The following is a 22393-nucleotide window of genomic DNA, read 5'->3' as shown; positions in this document are numbered from 1 at the left end:
TCGGAGGGAGCGCAATGACTTCTGCGCACGAGCACGTGGCTCTCCGTAGATCCGGGCGGAAGTGACGTAAGAAATGGATTCAGGGGAAAGTGCAGGATCTGGAAATCTCGCGACATTTACATCTTCCTCTGAGAAGTTCTTAGTGGGTTTGTTTGGTTGTGCCTGGGAACCTAGGTGTCTGGTCATCCTGTGTCTTATGGCCATCCTGTGTCTTATTGGCCGACCTGGGAATGGACTGTGAAAGAAAAAAGTTCTACTTTCCTTCATTTTTGCCGGATCCCTGACATTCCGTTCAACTCAGTGAGCATCTGTTAAATGCCAGTTGTTCGCCAAGCGCAGAGAGAAAAACCTAACAGTGTGCGAAAGGAGCTTCCGTTTTACATTGGCTCACCATAGGTGAGGGATAAGGCCTGGAGCTGAGATTTCATTGTTATGAAGAGCTTCCGGGGGTCGAAACTCTTTTTACTAATTTAGGCCAGCACCTTCTCTGTATAAATCAGTGAATGCCTTGAATGAATCTGAAACAAAGTTTTTGTTCAGTCTTCAGTTGTGTTCAACTCTTTTTTTATATTTTTTTAAACCCTCACTTTCTGTCTTGGAATCAATACTGTGTATTGGCTCCAAGGCAGAAGAGTGGTAAAGGCTAGGCAATGAGAGTCAAGTGACTTGCCCAGGGTCACACAACTAGGAAGTGTCAGGTCAGTTTTGAACCTAGGACCTTCCATCTCTAGGCCTGGCTCTCAGTCCACTGAGTAACCCAGCTGCCTGCTGTGTCCAACTCTTTTTGACCAACCCCTTTTGGGTTTTCTTGGCAAATAAATGGTTTGTCATTTCCTTTTCCAGCTAATTTTGCAGATGAGGAAACCAAGGAAAACAGGGTTAAGTGACTTCCTCAGGATTGCACAGCTAAGAAGTTTCTAAGGCCAGATTTGAACTCAGATCTTCCTGATTCCAGGCCTTGTCCCCTATCCACAGCATCACCTAGATGTCTCAAAATGAAAATATCTAGCATTGGCCCCTTAAGTTTGCAAAGCACTTTACAAATATTTCATCTGATCCTCCAGAACCCTGGAAGTTAAGTGTTATTACTATCTCCATTTTACAGATGAGAAAACTCAGGCAGATAGACTGTTGAGTAACTTGCCAGAGTCACACAGCTAGTAAGCATCTGAGTCAGATCTGAACTCTGGTCTGATCTTAAGGAGCTTCAAGTCCAACACTATTATGAATGAATGAAAGAAAAGAGAATTTATTAAGTGTTTACTACATACAAAGAAGAGTACCAAAGGTTAGAGATACAAATAGAAAAGTAAGACAGTTTCTGCTGTCAAAGAGCTCACATTTGACAGGAGATAAAATATATAATCCATCAAGGGGCAGCTGGGTAGCTCAGTGGATTGAGAGTCAGGCCTAGAGACGGAAGGTCCTAGGTTCAAATCCAGCCTCAGACACTTCCCAGCTGTGTGATCCTGGGCAAGTCACTTGATCCCCATCCCCCACCCTTACCACTCTTCCACCAAGGAGCCAATACACAGAAGTTAAGGGCTTATAAAAAACATATATATATATATATACATATATGTATATATGTATATATATATATACACACACACACATATATATATATATAATCCATCAATAAGCATATATTAAGTCCCTTTTATTCATCAGGCACTGTGCTAAGAGCTGGAGAAACAAACAGGCAAAAGACAATCCTTGTCCTCAAGGAGCTTGCAATCTAATGGAAGGAGACAGCATGAGAATATATGCAAAGCAAGCTATATACAGGATAAGTAAGAGATAACAGAAAGAAGGCATGAAAATTAAAAAGGTCAGGGATCTTCCAGGAGAAGATAGGATTTGAGTAGTGACTTAAAGGAAACCAGTGAGGTCAGTGCTTGGTGCTGAGGAAGAAGAACATTCTGGGCATGTGGGATAACCAGAAAACATGTCCCTTTTGAGAGATGGGAGTGTCTTTTAGCCAGGAGGCCAGGATCAGAGGAGAGAAAGGACACATACAAGAGATGTTGCAAAGGTGAAATCCACAAGCCTTGACAATAGCTTAGATATGGGGGTGTTGGGGTAAGAAATACAGAATGACTCCTAGGTTGGGAGCTTGAGGGACTGCCTTTTACATTAGCAGCACAGATAGGATTTAGAGAGGAAATATAAATTCTGTTTTGAAGATACTGAGTTTAGGATGCCTAAAAGGCAACTGGAGATGTGAGATTGAAAGTCAGCAGGGAGATTGAGGCAGAATGGAAATATTGGAGATTTATCAGCATTAGAGATGATAATTAAATCCATGGGAGCTGATAAAATAGTATAGAGGGAGAAAAGAGCCCAGCTGAACTCAAAGGGACATCTATAATTAGAAGGCATAATCTGAAGGAGGATCCAGAGGAATAATCAGAAATTTAGGAGAAGGAACCAAAAAAGTGTGGTGTCTTAAAAAACTAGAGATAAATAAGTATGGAGGAGATCGTGATCAACAGAAAGGTGACAAAGAGCTTAAGGAAAAGGAGGAGAGAGAAAAGGATTTGGCATCCAAGGAATCATTAATAACTTTGGAGAGAGCAGTTTTGCTGGAATGAAAAAGTTGGAAGCAAGTGAGAGGAGAGAAAGTGGAGGTACCTCTTGTAGATAGCTTTTTTTTTTTTTTTTTAAGATTTAGATTTAAAGGGTAAAAGAGATATGAGTTGGTGAGAGGGATGGAAGGATCAAGTGAAGATTTTTTTCAGGATTGAGGAGACATGGACATGTTTGTAGGTAGTAAGGAATAAATCAGTAGATAAGGAGAAATTGAAAATAAGTGACAGTGGGGATGACAGAGGACACAAACTATTGGAAGAGACAGAATGGAATGGAATGGGATCACTTGAATAAGTAGAGGAATTAGCTTTGATAAGGAATATGGCCATTTCATCATGTGAGACAGGGGAGAAGGAAGACAGAGTGGCAGAAGGCATATGATATAAAATGAGGTAGAGGGAATTCACAGCTAATGGTCTCAATTCTTTCTAGAAAATATGAGGCAGGGTTTTCAGTGGTGGGAAGAGAGAGAACCATGTGAAGTTTGAGGAAGGATGAAATGGTTTAGAAGAGCTACTGTGGATAGTGAGTTGATAAGGGAGGTATATTAGAGTTGCCTAGCAGCAGTGAGGACCCAGCTGAAGTTGTGCAACATAAATTTGTAATGGACCCAGTCAGAATTTCATGGGATTTTCTCCATCTTCCTTCAGTGGCACATGTTGGAGTAAAGGCAGAAAATGGTGGGAGGCTTGGCTGAAAGCAATTGGCAAGATGATAAAAGGGCTACAGATTCAAGAGAGGATAGTGTAGCGTTGAATTGGTTCACTAAGAAGTCAAGATGAGGTGAAGAGAGTAGCTAATGGGGAGATGGCCTCAGAGAGAACTGAGGGTTCAGGGTACTGGAGGTCACAATGTGGATGTAGAATGCAGTTATGTAAAGGGAGGCAGAAGAAAAGGTGAAAGGCCAGTTGATTTTGCTTGGCTAAAGGGATTTCAGAATCCTTTAACATGTAGGTGGCACATTTGTGGCTAATGACAAGTTAAAAAGATAGGACCAAGGGGGCAGCTGGGTAGCTCAGTGGATTGAGAGTCAGGCCTAGAGATGGAAGGTCCTAGGTTCAAATCTGCCCTCAGACACTTCCCAGCTGTGTGACCCTGGGCAAGTCACTTGACCCCCATTGCCCACCCTTACCACTCTTCTGCCTTGGAGCCAATACACAGCATTGACTTCAAGACGGAAGGTAAGAGTTAAAAAAAAAAAAAAAAAGATAGGACCATTCTTATATGGGGATGAATTTGGGTGGAAGAGTAAGTAAGTCATTGGAAGTGATGAGACTGAGATCCTGAATTATTTGAGAGCAATTGTAGGGGAGGAGAGAAAAATTGTAATATAGCTATTGAAATCATTGGAGGAAGGGGAGTGACTTGGAGTCTGTAGACAATAGCTCATCAGGATTTTGATTGGTTGGTAGGTATGAATAACATGAACCTCAAAGGAAAAAGGGCTACTGAGTGATGTGGAAAGAGGGAGAACCTGTCACATTGGGGAGCAAAGAGTATTCCAACTCCCTACCTCATCCAAGGAAAATGAGTAAAAGTATAGCTAATGCTATAAAGGGGTAGCCAAGGGCTGTATCATCAGGGAAAAGGGAGGTTTCAGAAAGAGCTAGGAGATAGAAGGACAAGGAGAGGGAAAGATTTAAGAGGAAGTTTATTATCTATGGAACAAACATTCCACCAGGCACAGTAGAATGGCTGGGTGGGGTTAGGATATGCCCAGAGGAGACAGGACTGGAAGGCTACATTTAAAAGTCAGAGAAGGTGTGCTATGAGGCAGCAGGGAGCCACATGGAAAGGTATCATGGTCCTTGAGGCAAAACAGTAAAACAGATGGTGATATATCTTTTTTTTTTTTTAAACCCTTGAACTTCGGTGTATTGTCTCATAGGTGGAAGATTGGTAAGGGTAGGCAATGGGGGTCAAGTGACTTGCCCAGGGTCACACAGCTGGGAAGTGTCTGAGGCCGGGTTTGAACCTAGGACCTCCTGTCTCTAGGCCTGACTCTCACTCCACTGAGCTACCCAGCTGCCCCCAGTGATATATCTTTTTAAATGTTTTCACTGATGAAATCATATCTGTTTCTAATTTTGCATCACTTGGTAGTGCCAACAGTTTTGTTTAAAGAACTTTCTTTACTGGGTCTTCCATAGCTGTGATTACTAAAGAGGCAGGGGCTTTGGCTCCTAAAGAAGTTATAGCCAGGTAGCCTGGGGACACTGTCTATTCTTGGGGTTTGGGGGTTTGCCTGCCCATCAGTGGCAATTGTTCAGAGGATGATCTGTGTGAGGAAAGTGGGGTTATTTTTGCACAGGGACTGCTCCCTTCAAAAATGATTGTAAGGACCAGATTGGAAGCAATGCTAGTGGCTTGGGTAGCAATGCTATCCCCAAAGCTCTTGGTTTCCAGCTCCTGAGCTGTGTTCAGGGTCTGAAGGGAAAGGGGAAGAGAACTGATGGCAGTAGTGATGCTTAGTCTTTGCCTCTCCTTTTCTGCTTACCTAGAGTTTGGAGAAATTAAGTGACTACTAACCCAGGAGCACTTAGCCAGTAGGTTTCAGAAACAAGATTTGAATTCAAATACTTCTTTGAGGCTGGTTCTTTATCCACTATTTTGTCCTTCCTCCATTCCTTCCTTTTTTCATTCATTCTAGGCTGGAATCCTCTTCCCTTCCAGTTGTAAAGCAATGATCAAATCAGTTCTGCTTGTTCTCTGGAAAGGGGTTTATTAGTTTACTTGTCAAAGGCCTCATTCCTCTCCTCTATAACCTTCAGGACTTAAGTGCCCCTCTCTGGATACCACTCCCCAAGGGTGTTATCTCCAATTAGAACAGAAGCACTTGGAGAGCAAGGAGATTTTTGCCTTTATATTTGTACTTTCAGCTCTTAGCACCTTGCTTGGCATCTAGGAAAACACTTAAATGCTTCTTCATTCATTCAAGAAAGTACTTTAGAGGCCGTCTAGTCCAACCCTTTAATTTTAGAGAAAAAGAAAAAGAAAGGGAGAGTAAATGACTAGCTCAAAGTCACCTAGGCAAAAAAATAATACCAACCAAAACTCCAGACCCAACTACTGGAACCTCAACTTCACAGTTCTGCATTATAACAGGCTACATTCTTTTTTATTGTCATGCAAAACACACTTCCATATTGCTCATTGTTGTAAGAACAAAGTCATTCATAACCAAAATCCCAAAATACTTTGATGTGAAAGAGGACTGCAACAGTTCTTTCTCTGGAGGTGGAGAACAAGCCCCATCATAAATCTTTCAGGATTGTCCCAGATTGCTGAGAGTAAGGTTACATTCATTTAACTATGATTTATTAGGGCTATGTGTGCTATTCAGTTCAATTTAAAAAAGCATTTATTAATAGTGGTTGTATTGTATGGAAGGTATTTGAGATATACAATGGTAAAAATCAGTCTCTTCCTTCAAAGAACTTAAATGATATTGGAGGAATATAGCTTGTATGCAAATAACTTAACATAAAAGTGTTCTTTTATTTTGGAATGGTATTTTTGATGGGGGCAATGCTTTGGAAGGGGGGAAATGTGGTCTTAGTAGTTCATAAAAAGCAGTAACTTCTTAGCCATTTATAGTGTTGTCTGGGAATGCTGAGAAGTTGTCTTTTATTTGTCATTTATTTAAAAAATTTTGTGCCTGACACTATGTTAAATGATGGGGGAATCAAAGAAAGTCAAAAGAAAATTTCTGCTCGAGGAGCTCAAAATATAATGTTGGAGACAGAATATAAATGGTTGTGTGCAGGGACAGTTAGGTAGGACAGTGAGTGGATAGAGTACCAGGGCTAGAGTTGTGAGGACTTGGGTTTAAAGCTAGCCTCAGATTCTTTCTAGCTGTGTGACCCTTGGCAAGTCACTTAACCTCAGTTCTTTTAGGAAATTTATTTTATGTGGAAAAATGTTTTACATGATTACAACATGTAAAGCCTGTATCAGATTGCTTACCATTTGGAGGGTGGTGGTAGTGGTGGTGGAAGAGAGTGAGGGAGAGAATTTGGAACTCAAAGTTTAAAAAATATGAATATTGAAAAAATTTTACATGTAATTGAGGGGAAATAAAATATTACTAAAAAAAAGAAATGATGTACAGAATGGTTTGAGAAAAACCTAAGAAAGAACATGAACTGAGTGAAGTGAGAACCAGAAGAACGTTGTAGCCAGTAATAGCAACACTGGACAATGATCAACTGTGAATAACTTAACTATTCTCTACTTTTTTTTTTGTTTAAATTTTGTTTAAAATTTTTGCATCAATATTCATTAGAGATATTGGGCTATAGTTTTCTTTCTTTTTTTTTCTCTCTTCCTGGTTTAGGTATCAACACCATATTTCTTTCATAAAAGGAAGTTGATCATAATAGTATGTATCATACTGAAATTAATTGTTCTTTGAATGTTTGGTAGAATTAACTTGTAATCCATCTGGCTTTGGGGTTTTCACTCTAGGGAATTAATTAATGGCCTGTTCAATTTCTTTTTCTGAGATGAGATTGTTTAAGTATTCTATTTCTTCTTCTGTTAATCTGGCAATTTATATTAAAAACTCATCTATTTCCTATAGATTGTCAGTTTTATTGGCATATAATTGGGCAAATAACTTCTAATAACTGTAATGTTTTCTTTATTTTTTAAATAAAATTAACAGATAGTTTTTTTCTATTTTTTGAGTCCCCCCCCCCAATAAAACCAGCTCCTTGTTTTATTTATTAGTTCAATGGCTTTCTTACTTTCAATTTTATTAAGCTATCCTTTGATTTTCAGGATTTTCTAATTTGATATTTAATTGGGGATTTTTAATTCATTCTTTTTCTGTTTTTTAGGTACATACTCAGTTCTTTCTGTTTTTATTAATGTAAGCATTTAGAGATAAATTTTCCCCATAATTCTGCTATAACTGCATCCCCAAAATTTTGGCATGTTGTCTTGTCATTCTTTGTAATGAAATGTTGCTTCTATGATTTGTTTTTTGACCCAGTCATTTTTTTTAACCCTTACCTTATGCCTTAAAATTAAAACTAAGTATTGGTTCCAAGGCAGAAGAGTGGTAACGGCTAGGTATTTGGGGTTAAATGACTTACCTAAAATCACACAGGTAGAGAATGTCTGAGACCAGAGATCCACTCATTCTTTAAGATAAGGTTATTTAGTTTTCAAAGAATTTTTAGCTTTTTTCCCCCAACCCTTTGCTCAATGTAATTTTTGTAGCATTATGGTCTGAAAAGGATGTATTTAATATTTTTTATTTTTTGCAGTTGGTTATGAAACTTTTATATTCAGTTATATGATCAGTGTTTGTGAAGGTGCCATGTACTGCTTGGAAAAAGGTATATTCCTTTCTGTTTCCATTCAGTTTTCTCCAGAGGTCTATCAGATATAACTTTTCTAAAACTCTATTCATATCCTTAATTTCTTTCTTCTTTATTTTTTGATTTATCTAATTCTGAGAGGTTAATATCACTTACTAATATAGTTTTGTTGTCTATTTCCTCTTGGAACTCATATTATTTCTCCCTTAGGAGTTTGGATGCTATGTCATTTGGTGCATATATGTTTAATATTGATATCACTTCATCATCTATGCTTCCTTTTTCAAGATATAATTTCCTTCCTTATTTCTTTTAATTAAGCCAGTTTTCACTTTTCCTTTGTCTGAGATCATAATTACTACCCCTACTTTTTAAACTTTAACTGAAGGATAATAGATTCTGTTCCACTCCTTTATCTTTACTCTGTGTGTGTCTCCTTGCTTTAACTGTGTTTGGTTTTTCTCTCTGTGCTTGGTAAACAACTGGCATTTAACAGATATTCACTGAATTGAACTAAATGTCAAGAGATCGTGTAAGACTGTGGGAAAGTAGAACTTTTTTCTTTCACAGTCCATTCCCAGGTTGGCCAATAAGACACAGGATGGCCAAACACTTAAGGCTCCTATCCACAAGGAGCGCCTTCTATTAGGGAATCTATTGAGCCACCTAACTGCCAGTATTAATTATCAGAAAGCTATTGATGCTTTTTAAAAAAATGTAATCTCCTATACATTACATGAAAGTATGAGTATAACTTATATCAGACTATTCACCATTTGGGGAGGGAAGAAAATTTGAATTCTAAAATGTTAAAAAAAATTGTCAAAAATGGTTTCCACATGTAACTGAAAACATTTTTTAATTGGAAAAAAATCATTTCCAATGATAAAATTGTTTCAGTTTCTGATGTTGAACCAATAGTACCAAGGACTTCTGTCTTTCCTTCAGAGGGCCTTGCTGCTTGCCTGCCCTGTTGTTGGCAGCTCACATTTGTTGGAGATGGCTAGATCCTTCTCTGTAAGTTATTTCCCTGGACAATGGACCCCTTGACACCTCTTTACACTCTGAAAAATTATTAAGGACCCACCAAAAAGCTTTGATTAAGTGGGCTGTATCTCTATAGATATACCTATATCTCAGCCTAACTACACTATATAGATATGGTAACTACCATATTAGAAATTAAATTTTTGGTAGAATTATGAAAAGTTTTTACCTTGGGACCTTATGCCAAGATTTATTGGCACCTTCTGGCTTTATGGCACAGTAATTTCTGGAAATACCTGTCCTTGCCTCAGCTTTCAGGGAAATACCCAAGATGAACATCATTCTCTTTTCTCTCAGACTAGGATTAGTTATCACAATTTCTCAGAGACTGAGTAACATTATAAAAGTTGATATTATTGTAGTCCTTCTGTGTATATTGTTTCCCTGAATTTATTTGCTTCATATAGGATCACTTTTATGCTAGTTTTTTTCTGAATTATTTCTTGCTTGGTGCCTGCACAATAGTATCCCATTATATTCATGTACCCATTTGTTCAGCCATGCTCCAACTGAAAGACCATCTACATGTTTCTGGTTCTTCAGAACCACCAAGTGCTGATATAAATACAGGAAACCCTTCCACAACACGAGTTTCCCCATTCCACTTTTGATATCTCTCAACTCCACACAAGACATTAAATGGTAATTTTGAGGGAGTTTTGTGGAATATACAGATAACACTTAAAGGCCAGCAGATGACACACAAAAAGTTTAGAAACTCATTTTTACTTAACATTGACCTACATGAAGCCTATGACCAAATACTTAACCCAAATTCTACAATAAAGTACTGTCAACACTCCATAAAAGAAAAAGAAAAATCTCAGACTTCTTTGGTACAAAGGGAAGGCCAAAAACCTTTATGGGAGCAGTGTGCCCCTCACCCCTGAGATGTGGAAAGGATACCTATGTTTTGGTGTGTAAGAGAGCTTTCCTTCTTGCCTTTTTGACTTCCTTGGGGGCATATGCCCAGCAATGGGACTTCTGGCATTTGACCCTTCTGACTTGATCTTTTTTTTCCCCACACCACAGGACGAGAGGATGTCCTTCGTTTCTCCTCCCCAAAATTTTAGCTGCTTGTCTTGCTCACATCTTCCAATATGGGCAGTTTCTAGTTTTTTGTAATCTTCATTAATTTTCTGGGTGTGAGGTGGAACTTCTGAGCTGTCTTAAATGGTATTCTTTTTTTTATTTAAATATTTTATTTTTTTTAGAAAAATTTTCCATGGTCGTTACATGATTCATGTTTTTACTTTCCTCTTCATCCCCCTTCACCCCCCTCATATCCAATGTACATTTCTTGTCATCAAGACTTATTTCCATATTATTGATAGTTACATTGGTGTAGTTTTTTCGAGTATACATCCCCAATCATGTCCGCATTAACCCATGTGTTCAAGTTAAATTGTATTCTTAATAACGACTTGGAGCATTTTGTTAAAATATGGTCATTCATTATACAGAGGCTGATACACTGTGGTACAACCGAACATAATGGACTTCTCTACTAGCAGCAATGCAAGGATCCAGAGCAAGGCTGAAGGACTTATGAGAAAGAAAACTAGCCACATTCAGAGGAAGAACTGTGGGAGGAAAAACAGAGAAGAAAAACAAGTACCTGATCACATGGGTCGATGGGGATATTATTGGGGATGTAGACACTAAATGATAACTCTAGTCCAACTATCAATAATATGGAATTAGGTCTTGATCAATGATACATGTAAAACCCAGCGGAATTGTGCATCGGCTAAGGGGGGTTGGGAGGTTTGGGGAGAGGGAAAGAACATGAAACATGTAACTATGGGAAAATATTCAAAATAAAAATAAAATAAAATATGGTCATTCACAATGCTATCCACCTTCAGAGAAAGAACTGTTGGGAGTTAGAATGCAGAGCAAAGCATAGGATTTTTCACTTTTTTGTTTACTTATTTTGGGGTTCTGGGTTTGTGATTATTCTTTTACAAAAATGAACATATGGAAATGTTTTGCACAATACACGTATAACCCAGATAGAATTGTATGCCAGGTCTAGGAAGGGGAAGAGAAGGGAGGGAAGGAGACCCTTGAAAAACATAGAACTGTGGAAATTTATTAATGTAATTGATAAAATAAAATACAACTTAAAAAATGGTTCTTCTGTCTGCAATTGTCTTTGAAAACAGACAGGTTTGCTATGTCCTCTGTCTCCCTATCCCTCCCCTTTAATCAGCTTGTCCCACTAGGATCCGCCTTGGCCTCATCCTTCCAGGGAGAGGTAGCCTACAAATGAAGCTTTTCCCATACATCTCATATCATCAGATCTTACCTATCCCTTATTCCTTTGCCTCTGAACATCTTTTCTGGGGGAAGGCTAATGTGGCATAGTAATCTCAGGGTGCTAGGGTTCACTCATTGGATGATACGTGATGATACATGCATTAAAGTGGTAACCTTTTGGAAATTGCCTTAATAGGGAAAAAAAGGGATCAGCAAGCATTGTAATAAGTCTGGGTAGATGAGGCCTTGTAATTGCACTCAGATAATATGGGCAAATTACCCACTAGTTGGGTTAGCACTTCCTTGGAAGAGTGATGTCATCCAATTGGCCATGGTACCCTTATCTGTCATCAGGGACAGAATGGTGACTTCCAATGGAGATAGGAAGGGTCCATGGATTTATGGATAGATGGAACCTCATTTTTAGGACCAGTTTTGACTCTAGGTCTTTATTGGGACATACCTAGATGTTTACTCTTATCTAGACTGGGCTCTTAGCCCAGAGGAACTTAGGGATTTGTTCTGGTCCCTTCTAAGAAGATCTGTGGCTTACAGTCCACCACTGTAATCAATCATTGTAAATAGTTGTTTACATGTTATCTCCTCCATTAGGCTATTGAGCTTCTTGAGGGCAAGGACTACCTGGATTTAGTAAATGTTGACTGACTAGTTGGGGTACATGTCCTTCAGCTATCTATGAGCAAAGGTGGGGTGCTCCTTCATCTTTGTAGCCCCAGTTCCTTACATATAGCAGGCACTTGATGTGTACTGAGTAAGTTCCATTAAGGAAAGAGCACTGAAATATGAGTTAAAAGACAGGATTGCAGTACTGTTACATTCTACTGGTAGATCTTTTGTAAAATTATAGCATTGAAGTCTCAAGTTTCCAAATCTATAAAATTGGGGCGATACTACCCTACCACAGGGACCTGGGGGTGGTGGTGTCAAATAATATACTGTATACCAAAGCACTCTGGAATTGAAAGCAGAATGGGTCACTGCTACTATGTGTATAGCAATTTAAGACAACTCAGAAGTGCCACTTCACACCCAGAAAATTAACAAAGGTTACAAAAAAAAAGAAACTGCCCATATTGGAAGATGTGTACAAGACAAGCAGCATGGGTCACTGCTACTATGTGGGTCCAATTACAGATTACACCTTCTCTACCTTTGATATAACCTGTAGAAAACTTAAATATAGCTTATAAACACACTGATTAGGTGAGAGCAGAGAAAGTAATTTTTGATCCCTGGGATCTCTTTTCTCCATGTGAATGTGGAAATGTGAATTTGCAATGGTGGTACTGTTCTCTCCTAAAACTTTTGACTCTGATCATACCCAATATATATATATATATATCTGCTCATCCATATGCATATACATTCCCCTCTCATTTATGTCACCCATTATACCTAAATCATGTACCCATTTGGAGATCTTGGCATACATGGTGAGATACACATATATTTTAAAGCAAATTTGGTGTAATACCACCAAATTTTAGCATAAATGTATACTAGTTTATTCATTGGCCCCTGTTTGGCCCAATAAATATTTTTGTGTTGTTGCTTTTTAAAAATACCTGTACCTTCTGTCTTAAAATCAATAGTAAGTATCAGTTCCAAGGAAGAAGAGCAGTAAAGGCTAGAATTGGGGTTAAGTGACTTGCACAGGATCACATAGCTAGTGGGAAAGGGAATTTTTATTTCCTTTTTTTAAGGTAATCAATCAGGTAAGGTAAAGTCTTTTTTAAGGTAATCAATCAGGAACTTGAAGTACTCCTACTTTAATATTTAGTAAGTCACTAACAAGAGAGTTCACACTTACTTAGTCATTAAGGCATTAAGACTTAGTCCTAAAACACCACAAACACTGCTGCACCCCCCCCCCCCCCCAGTGCTAGGCAAATTTGAGAGACTCTGATTGGTTCCTGAGATGTGATACACCAGCCCACAGTGAAAGGAAGGAGAAACAAGAGACACAGGAAGTGACATAGAGAAAACTACTTATAAAGCCAGCTGGGGGCATACTTCACTCTCTTTGGCTGCCTTGGTGGCTCTTGCTGAGGGAGGACTTCTGTGTTGTTGGTATCTCTGCGTTGGAGGGATTCTTCTGCCTTGGAAACTGATTCTGTGCTGGTAAGACTCTTGCTGAAGAGACTACCAGGATTCCTGGTTGCAGATTGGAACTTGAGGGATCCTTTGTCCGAGTTGAGCTGGATTTCTTTGGATCAGCAATTATATGTTATTTAGCTAGGCAATATTTTCTACCTCCATCCTACTTTACTATCTTATTTCCCTCTTTACTATCTCTACCCTTGCTGTAATAAAGCTACTATTCAGTCTCGTGACTTGAGTTAATTTTATAAATGGTGATCACAATAATTTTTTAACTCATAAATTTAATCAAACCATTTTTAGCCCTTACACTAGGAAATGACTAAGGCTAAATTTGAACTCAGAACCTTCCATCTCCAGGCCTGGCTCTTTATCCATTGAGCCAACTAGCTGCTCTGTGAATAAGTGTTATTGTTTCTAATAAACTCAAAAGTCTTAATTTGGATAAAATCCCTATTTAATTGTTAATAAATGGTTAGCTGTGCAAATACTTTTGATTTTTCCACAAAGCAAATAAAGTACTCAGCACACGTTTTGTGTATGAAATAGGAAAAAAATTTAAATCTATAACATTTTAATAATTAATATTTATTGATAGGAAGACTGATATACAATGTAATTATTTCCTCTACAAAGAGATTTTGTACATCAAGAAAGCATTCTGAAGCCTAATATACCAGGTTTTCTAGGAAGAACTTTACTTCTTTTTTACATTATATGAATTTTTGATAATTATAGGGAAAGGGAATTCAAAATCCATTCTATAAAAAACCCTGAAAAAGACTGGGTCCCCCCACCCCCCTCCAAAAACATGACTGAGATGAAGGTTACTGGGGCTCCCTGGTGGCACACAGAAGGCAGACTGGTTACCCAGGACACCAAACCTGGTACCAGCTTGGCACCTTTGGATTGGAAAGCAAAGGCAGTGAAAGGAAGGTTACAAACATCTTCTCAGGCCCCAGAGAATGCTGGTGGGGGCCAACTGCACAGGGTGGGCTTCATTTAGCTAGAGGTGTGGATGAAGCCATTCCTCAGGCAGGTGGAATGATTAGGAGAAGACAAGTGAGCAGCTGTTACTGTCTGGGCCTGTTTGCCTTCAGCTGATAGCTCACATCTTCTGTAGCACCATCACTTGCCTTCCCATTGGCATCCCAAATCTTACCATAGGACATAGACACAGCACCCACCCCAATGAAACACCACCTTTAAGGTCACTTTAGCCCTTTGTTCAGACCTGAAATACAAATATTTTACAGTAGGCTTCACACTGACATACTGACAGAGAAATGGAAAAGGGAGAATAGGGCTAAGGAAAAACCAAGGGGACAAAGGAGAAGTTAAGGAAAAAATGGGAGAAAACCATCTAGGAAACTGGCACAATTTACAGAACTTTTAAGAAAAAAACACCCCCCCCCAAACAAACCACAAAACTACATTCGGTAGTGGAAGTAGGACTCATTTTTTTTTTCTTCTTCTTACCATGGGCATGAACCTGAGGGAAATAAAGAGGATAGATGGTTTTCACAGAACTAAGAGTGCATCTGAGCCATTCCTTAGAAGACATAGCAAAAATGACGACAAATGGGACCCCTTGGAGGAACAGCTGGGAGTGTGTGTGTGTGTGTGTGTGTGTCTCCGTGCGCATGTTGGGAAAGAGGGGAAACAAGGAGATGAAGGGTGAAACACAGTAGGGGTGATGCTGCCACAGGGTCCAGAGAGGGGCAGCAGGGCATGATTCTGCCCTTCTTCTTTTTGCCCCAAAACCCCTAGGCTTGGCTGCACGTGTGGCTGGGGTGGGAGTGACCCTCTCTGACAGCTGCTCAGCTGTTCTGTAGAAGAGAGTTCTTGGTCAGTAGTGATTCGGTCTAGCACCGAGACAACAAAATACAAAAGCCTTTGACTACAAGTCAGATCTATGTCAGTTTCCTGCCTACCTGTGGGGTAGTTTTTTATTTTGTTTTTGCATCAAGAAAATATATATATTTCCCATTTCACTAATTCAGAATCTGGTGCTTCAGCTCAGACTAAACAAACAACAAAAACCCAACAGGAAAAATAGATGTTCCCACCATTTTTTAAAGACTATTTACAATAAAGAACCTGGCTGATTGGTGTCAAAATGGATGAGTCAATGGATTATGGGCATCTCTTAGGCCCAACTTGTCTGATGAAGAGTATTGCTGGGTTACGCGAGGTATAAGACAGAGCTTTCTGACTGGCCTTAACAAATGACACACACTCGTGATAGGCCAGAACCCTTTCCTGTATGTCCCAGTGACCGAAGAGCTGGTTGAAGGGCAGCGTGTGCTTTCCCCAGGAGGCAGGTGCTGGCAGCTCCAGTCTCTCTACCAGCTGGGTTGAGTGGGCAGGGATTCTGCCATGCCACTGCTGGTTGGGGACCACCCTAGCAGTACCAGGAGTGCATTCACACAGGGCAGCAAAATGTACAACTTGGAAATCCTCCTAAGAACTCTGGGCTCCCCTTGAAGTATGAGATGCAGTCCACAAAGGTGGAAAAGCACTGGTATAGTGTTCGGTCTGGCCCCAGGGGCCTTTCTGATGCATCTGTTCCAGTGAAATGCTACATTCAGAGAGATGCTGCCCACCTAGAACTATGGAGAGCCCATTTCTGGAATTGTTGTGGAGAACTAAAGGGTCTTCCATGTATCTAGAGATGAAAGCTTGAAAACAGCCCTGTTTTGGGGGCCTTTAAGCTTCTTCTTCAAAAGTCAGCATCATGGTCGATGGAAGCTAAAACCAGAGAGATAAAGGGAAGTTTACAATAAGCATGCACAATAAATACTCTGCTGTTAATCCTAGCGTCTGTAGTAATATAAGACTAAGGTGGGAAAGCTATACCTTAGTGAGTTCACCAAGATCATAGAATCATGGTGTCCCAAAGTGTCTCTTCAGAAATCTCAGAATTCATTCAGTCCAACTCTTGAAGCCCAATCATGTACTACTCTCCTATGTACCCCAAGGAGCTCCCAGGCCCCTCCCAAGGCAATGTATGAACAGCAACAATCATTCCTAAGTATTCTCTTGGTTGGAATGAAATATGTTCCTTTATCTTCTACCCATTAGTCTTCCTCTTTTTTTTTTTACTATGTATTGGTTCCAAACAGAAGAGTAAGGGCTTGGCAATGGGGGTTAAGTGACTTGCCTAGGGCCACACAGCTAGGAAATGTCCAAGGCCAGATTTGAACTAAGGACCTCCAGGCTCTAGGCCTGGCTCTTAACCCATTGTGCTACTCAGCTGCCCAGTAGTCTTAAGCACTTCCCTCCAGGTGTCAGAGAAAAGGAATATAACCTCTTTTATAACTTCTTTTCCAAGAAATAGCCCTTCGAGACTTGAAAGTAGCTATCACTGTCAGTCCTTCCCACCCCACTTCCTACTTTTCTTTAGAATATCCTAATACCTAAATATCCCAGATTCTTCAATTAACCCATCTATAGCATGATTTCCAGACTGTTCAGCAGTGTGGTCACTCTCTTCAGCATGCATCGAAAGATAGGTCCATTGAGACCAATTTCACAGGACCTTTTCCAAGTGGACTATTAACTATAGTTATAGATCTATGGCTCTTGAGAGAGAGAGAGAGAGAGAGAGAGAGAGAGAGAGAGAGAGAGAGAGAGAGAGAGAGAGAGCGCGTGCACCCAAGGTATGTTTAATCACCAAATATTTAAGCAAAAGCTACTACATATAATGCACAGTGCTAGGCACACAGGACAGATAAACATCCCACAGGCTCTGTGTGTGTGTAATACAAAATATATACAAGATAAGTAAATTCAGTTACATGAGGAGAGGTACAAAGAGAGGGCAGAGGAAAAAAGAGATGAGAAAAAGAAATTGGGGGTAAGGCAAGGAGAACAAAAGCACTAACAATTGTGGGTGGGGGTGGGGAATCAGGAAAGGCCTTTTGGAGGTGCTGGGCTTTGAAGAAAGGCAAGGACAATGAGATTGAGATGAAGGAGAAGTATATGCCAAACAGGGGAACCACTTGTCCTCTGGTTGGAAAGAAGAAAGGGAATGTCCTTTACAATAACAGCTAAGCAGATCAGTTTTGGAAAAGCCTATGAAAATCATAGTGAAGGGTTTTAAATGCCAGGTGGGTAATTTTGTTTTTTTCTCTTTGTGGCAACAGGAATCAGCTGAAGAGTTTTGAAAGGGAACATGACATGGTTCTATCTATGTTTAGAGATATCAGTTTGGCAGCAGGTGGAGGATAAACCAGAGAAAGGAGAAACCAGAAGCAGGAAGAACAAGCAGAACTAAGGCTAGTGAAACTGGCCAGGTAAGAAATAAGGAACTAGCCTAGGAGGTGTACAGGTGGAAAGAAGGGAATGGCTATGAGCAAAGTAGAATCAGTGAGACTTAGCAACTGACTGGAAACATGGGTTGAAGGAAAAGGATAGAGTCAAGAATGACCCCAAGACTGCAAAATGAAGTGAACCAGAAAAATTGTAGAGACCAAGCCCAAGTGAAGGCCAGGCCCAGATAAATTTGGGGAAAATGAGTACCACCTTGAACACATTGAGTATAGGATAACTCTAGGAAACTGGAGTTGCAACATGCACTCATAAGAAGAGTGTGGAGAAGGAAGAGATGAGGGTCCAGACTAAAGCCTGAGGGGATACCTGCACTTAGTGGGCAAGTTCAAAACAGCTAGATCAAAAGAGAGCATGTAGCTCAATGAGCATGCAGAAGACTTTACTCTTCTCAACAGCACCTGGAATAAGGGACTGGCAAAGTATGCCAGCTCTACCTTAGGGAGGCAAGCAGGCAAGGAAGACAAGTGGATTGAGAGCCAGGCCTAGAGACTAGAGGTCCTGGGTTCAAATTTGTCTTCATACACTTAACTATGTAATCTTGGGCAAGTCAATTAACTCCAATGCCTAGCCTTTACTGCTCCTTCTGCCTTGGAACCAACACACAGTATTGACTCTAAGATGGAAGGTAAGGGTTTATGGAAAGAAGAGAAAAGAGAGGAGAGAAGGGACAGAATAGAATGACTGAGGAGAAAAGCCTACCACAAGAGATGGGAGAGTAGGGAACAAAAGCCCAAGGGGAAGGATGGTTATGGCAAGAAGGAGCAAGGGCATGACTGTTTTGAAATGGGGCTGAGGTGAACTGAAGATGGGGGTTATGGGGAGAGGGGAAGATTTAAAGTGCAATGCTCAGATATGTGTGAGGTGCAGAGGAAGACTGTGAGCCAGGGACATAAAGGAAGGAAAGTGACAGGAAGGTTGGGAGACAAGAGCAATAAGGATCTGGAGCAAGATTACTGATGGAGTGATGCAAGTAAGGAGACAAACTGCTCAACAGAATGGGGAGCAAGGCCCATACTGACTCTTTTCCCACCTTGTCAGAGGCCCTGGGACATAGGAGAGAAGCAGATAGCTGGGGAGGAATGCAAGTCTACTGAGCAGAGGAAGGCCCAACTGTGTTGTAACCATCATAGGCCATGATTTGGCTACTGAAGGGATCTTGGACATTACCTAGATCAAAGTCCTCACATATAATCTAGTTATGACAACCAGTCCTCTAATTTTTTTTTTCAGATTCACAGTTTTTTTACTGTCACCACTGGAAAATCTCATTATCCTACAAGAACGAATTGGTCTGGTCCTCATATCCCCTAAATCCCCTTGGACTAGAGGACAGAGACATGGGCTCCAAGGCTTCTATTTGAAGAAGGGGCTAATCACACTTTTTCTCCCCATTCTGCACCACTGGTATTTGGACATCAAGCTCCCACCTGGTCTCCTTTCCTTCGTCCCCTTTTCAGCTTCCTTTGGGTGCAGGATCCATCCTAGCAGACTGCAAACTCCTTAAGGGCAGGGACTGTCTGTTTTTATTAGTATTTGTTTCCCCAGTGCTTAACTTATGGTCAGCCACCTATTAAGTACTAAATATTTACTGAATGACTCTCATTTTTTTTTTTTTTTTTTAGGATTCCAAAATTTTAAATTATTCTACTGGCTTTACTATTTTGATGTTTAAGGGGATTTATTATCTCTTACCGTGTAAAATGTTTGCTGTCTTCATGAACTTCCATCTCTGAACTTTTAAATTCATTGAGTTCCTTTCGAATGGCAGCCTGTAAGAGAAGACATAAAGAAGTTTAGAGTTCCTTATCTCCATGCCACAATCCTAGTATATGCCCTTGACCATATCACAGAAACCTTTTCTCACTCAAATGGAAAAAGAGCTTTACGGATTTTCCATTTGGGAGGGCTAATAAAAGAGTTGAATGATTTTTCCTAAAGAATTTCATTTTCAATTCTACAACTATTTATTAAACATCTAGTATGGACAAGGTGTGGGCTAGTGGGTAGAGTAGCTGACTTGCAATCAAGAACTAAATCTCACTTCAGATGCTTACTGGCATTATGGACCTGGGCAAGTCAATTTAACTCTTAAAGCCTCAGTTTCATCTGTAAAATAGGGATAATAACTGGACCTAATTCCCAGGGTTGAGAAATAAATGAAAAAGTACATATAAAGTACAATTCAATGTAACTGTAATCTAATATAAAGGCATGATTGATTATAAAGAGATAAAAAATAATGCAGATCTGGAGCCTGGAATTTGTAAGATGTTATGTGACATACACAAGTAAGTTGGGCAAAGAAGGGACCAAGACAAAGTGCTCAGAAAAATGTGAGGACAGAGAGAGAGAAAGGATACTTTCTCTTTGGTTAATCAGAATTGTTTCATGGATGCATTGGCACTTAAGCTGATCCTTGAAGAGAAGGTTGTTACAATGAAAAAAAAAATATGAATAAGGATGCATGAGGTATGGAATTTAGGAATTAGGAACAATGATCATTAAGATCATCTGTAGTCTAGACTATAATTTTACAAAGAAAATCTGCAAGGCCTACCCAAGATCATGTAACAAGTTAACCTCCAAATCAATGTTATGGACAAATAATTAATAATCCTACAGGGAGTAAAGTATTTTCTGTTCTGTAGACAAGTCTCCCTAGCAATCAGCATATTTGTCATCGTTCAGTTGTTTTCAGTCATATCTGACTCTTTGTGACTCCATTTGGGGTTTTCTTGGCAAAGATACTGGAGTGGTTTGCCATTTCCTTCTCTAGATTATTTTACATTATGAGGAAACTGAGAAAAACAGAGTTCAATGACTTACTTAGGTCATACAACTAGCAAATATCCGAGGCCAAATCTGAATTCAGGAAGAGGAGTTTTCCTGATTCCATGTCTAGATCTCTATCCACTACCCCACCTTGCTGTCTTAAAAAAAGCAAAAGATGTTTCCCAGGTACCTTGTCCGCAGGGGTTAACTTTGTCCAGGGCTTGTCAGCTCGCCGGTCATAGTCCTGAGCGTCAGTTACCTCTACATACTCATTAAATCTGAGGATTTTCCTGGCCAAGAGTTCAGCCACTGTAGGCCTTTGACTAAGCTGAAAGAATAGAGTGTATTAGTTCCATTATACCACTAGTGATTAGGTACCAGTCATGATTAGCTAATTATATTTCAAATTCCTGTAGCTATATAAACACTCATATAGATTTTGGACTCTCCAGAAACAGCCAGCTATATTTTATGTTTATAAACAGTTCATTAAAACAACAATAATAAAACAAATTTAGAATTTGAACTTAGAATTGAAACAACCATCAGTCCCAAGGCAGAAGAATGGTAAGGTCTAGGCAATGAGGTTAAGGAACTTGCTCAGGACCTTACAGCTAAGGTCAAATTTGGACCTAGGGACATCTACGTCCTATCTCTAGATCTAATACTCTCTCCACCTAACTTCCCCAAGAGTTCATTTTGAATAAAAGGTGACTATGTGTGTGAAAGTCACAAATACTGACTGAGAGAGGATCTCTGACAAATTTTGTTAAGACAGCACAACTAGGTGACCTGGTCTATACCAGGCCACAAAATTAGGTATTTCCATTCATCCTTCTTCTATTTAAGTTGATCCATTTGTTTAAAAACTGCCTAGGGAAATGGATAGAAGGCTTCCTTTCAATCTTTCACACAAAAACAATGGAGTAAAGGAGATTTTCTATCCCTTCTCTGTTTCCTGAAGTATCTAGGAGTCATCTAGTACAACCTATATATGATAAGGAACCTGCTCTCATCCACTGAGTCCTTTCCCTGCCTGGGAAATGGAGCACACCCTCCTACTCCAAATACTTCCTCTCTTCCTCTCTTCCTCTCTTGTGGTTTTCTTTAAAATTTCTGCATGTCAAGGTATCAAGTACACAGTTGCTTGGCACATGATAAAAGGAGGAAGTTCCAGTCTTTTTCATCTAAATTTTTGTGAATAATATAAACGGTGTAGAAAGGAACATCCTAAGTGATCCATTACAACCTGTACCTAAATAGGCTTCTGCTCTACCATAAATCCAATTTAGACAAATTTAGCATCCTACTCATAGACAGTGAATATATGGCCCCATGAAATATTCTACTCCTTTTTGGAATCATTCTTATTGTAAAAAAATTTCCTTTTATTGCACCAAAATCTATCTCTCTGCAATTTACATGATTACTGATTCTGAGCTGGAAGGGACCTTGGAGTATATCAACTCAAACCCCTTGATTCTGTAGATAAAGAAACTGTGGCACTGAGCAAGTGAATGCCTCATTAGGGTCACACACTACCAAGTTATCAAAAGGGAGGGTTTGAACATAGGTCTTCCCGACTGTCCACCCTGCCTCTTTGGCCCAGGATTCCTTGATCCTGGCTTCTGGAGTCAAACAAAAAACGTTTAACTCTAAACTCTAAACTCTAAAAAAACGTTTTTATATGTGATAACCCTTCAAACACTTAAGCATGGCTATTAGGTTGTCCTCTAAGGCTTCTCTTAAACCTCAAAGGGTTTAGCTCTAAGTTTCATCAATATCCTTGGACACCCACCAGTTGAACAATGTTCTCCCTGAAACAGGAGCAAATAACTGGGCCCAATGCCATTCAGATATCTTCCTGCAAAAGGGGAGTAGACCAGCAGTTGCCTTGTTGAGGTGCCCTGAAAGTGAATGAGCCTTTCAAGCTGGTA

At 39.7% G+C, this 22393-nt stretch overlaps 1 protein-coding gene across 3 annotated transcripts in view; it reads right to left on the bottom strand.

Moving 5' to 3' along the window:
* Positions 1–13916: 13916 nt before the first annotated feature.
* PHACTR4 (phosphatase and actin regulator 4) overlaps positions 13917–22393 on the bottom strand; it is a 117964-nt gene continuing 109487 nt past the window's right edge. For all 3 annotated transcript variants that reach the window (XM_044667946.1, XM_044667945.1, XM_044667944.1), the window contains 3 exons: positions 20647–20784; positions 19377–19453; positions 13917–16100 (listed from right to left, as the gene is read on the bottom strand). In XM_044667946.1, coding sequence (XP_044523881.1) covers positions 16085–16100; positions 19377–19453; positions 20647–20784 — 231 coding nt within the window. In that variant the 3' untranslated portion in view covers positions 13917–16084. The remainder of the gene's footprint in view (positions 16101–19376; positions 19454–20646; positions 20785–22393) is intronic.

This window comes from Gracilinanus agilis, chromosome 3, assembly GCF_016433145.1.
Source record: "Gracilinanus agilis isolate LMUSP501 chromosome 3, AgileGrace, whole genome shotgun sequence".
Classification (NCBI taxonomy): Eukaryota; Metazoa; Chordata; class Mammalia; order Didelphimorphia; family Didelphidae; genus Gracilinanus; species Gracilinanus agilis.
This window is presented reverse-complemented; position numbering and strand designations above follow the sequence as displayed.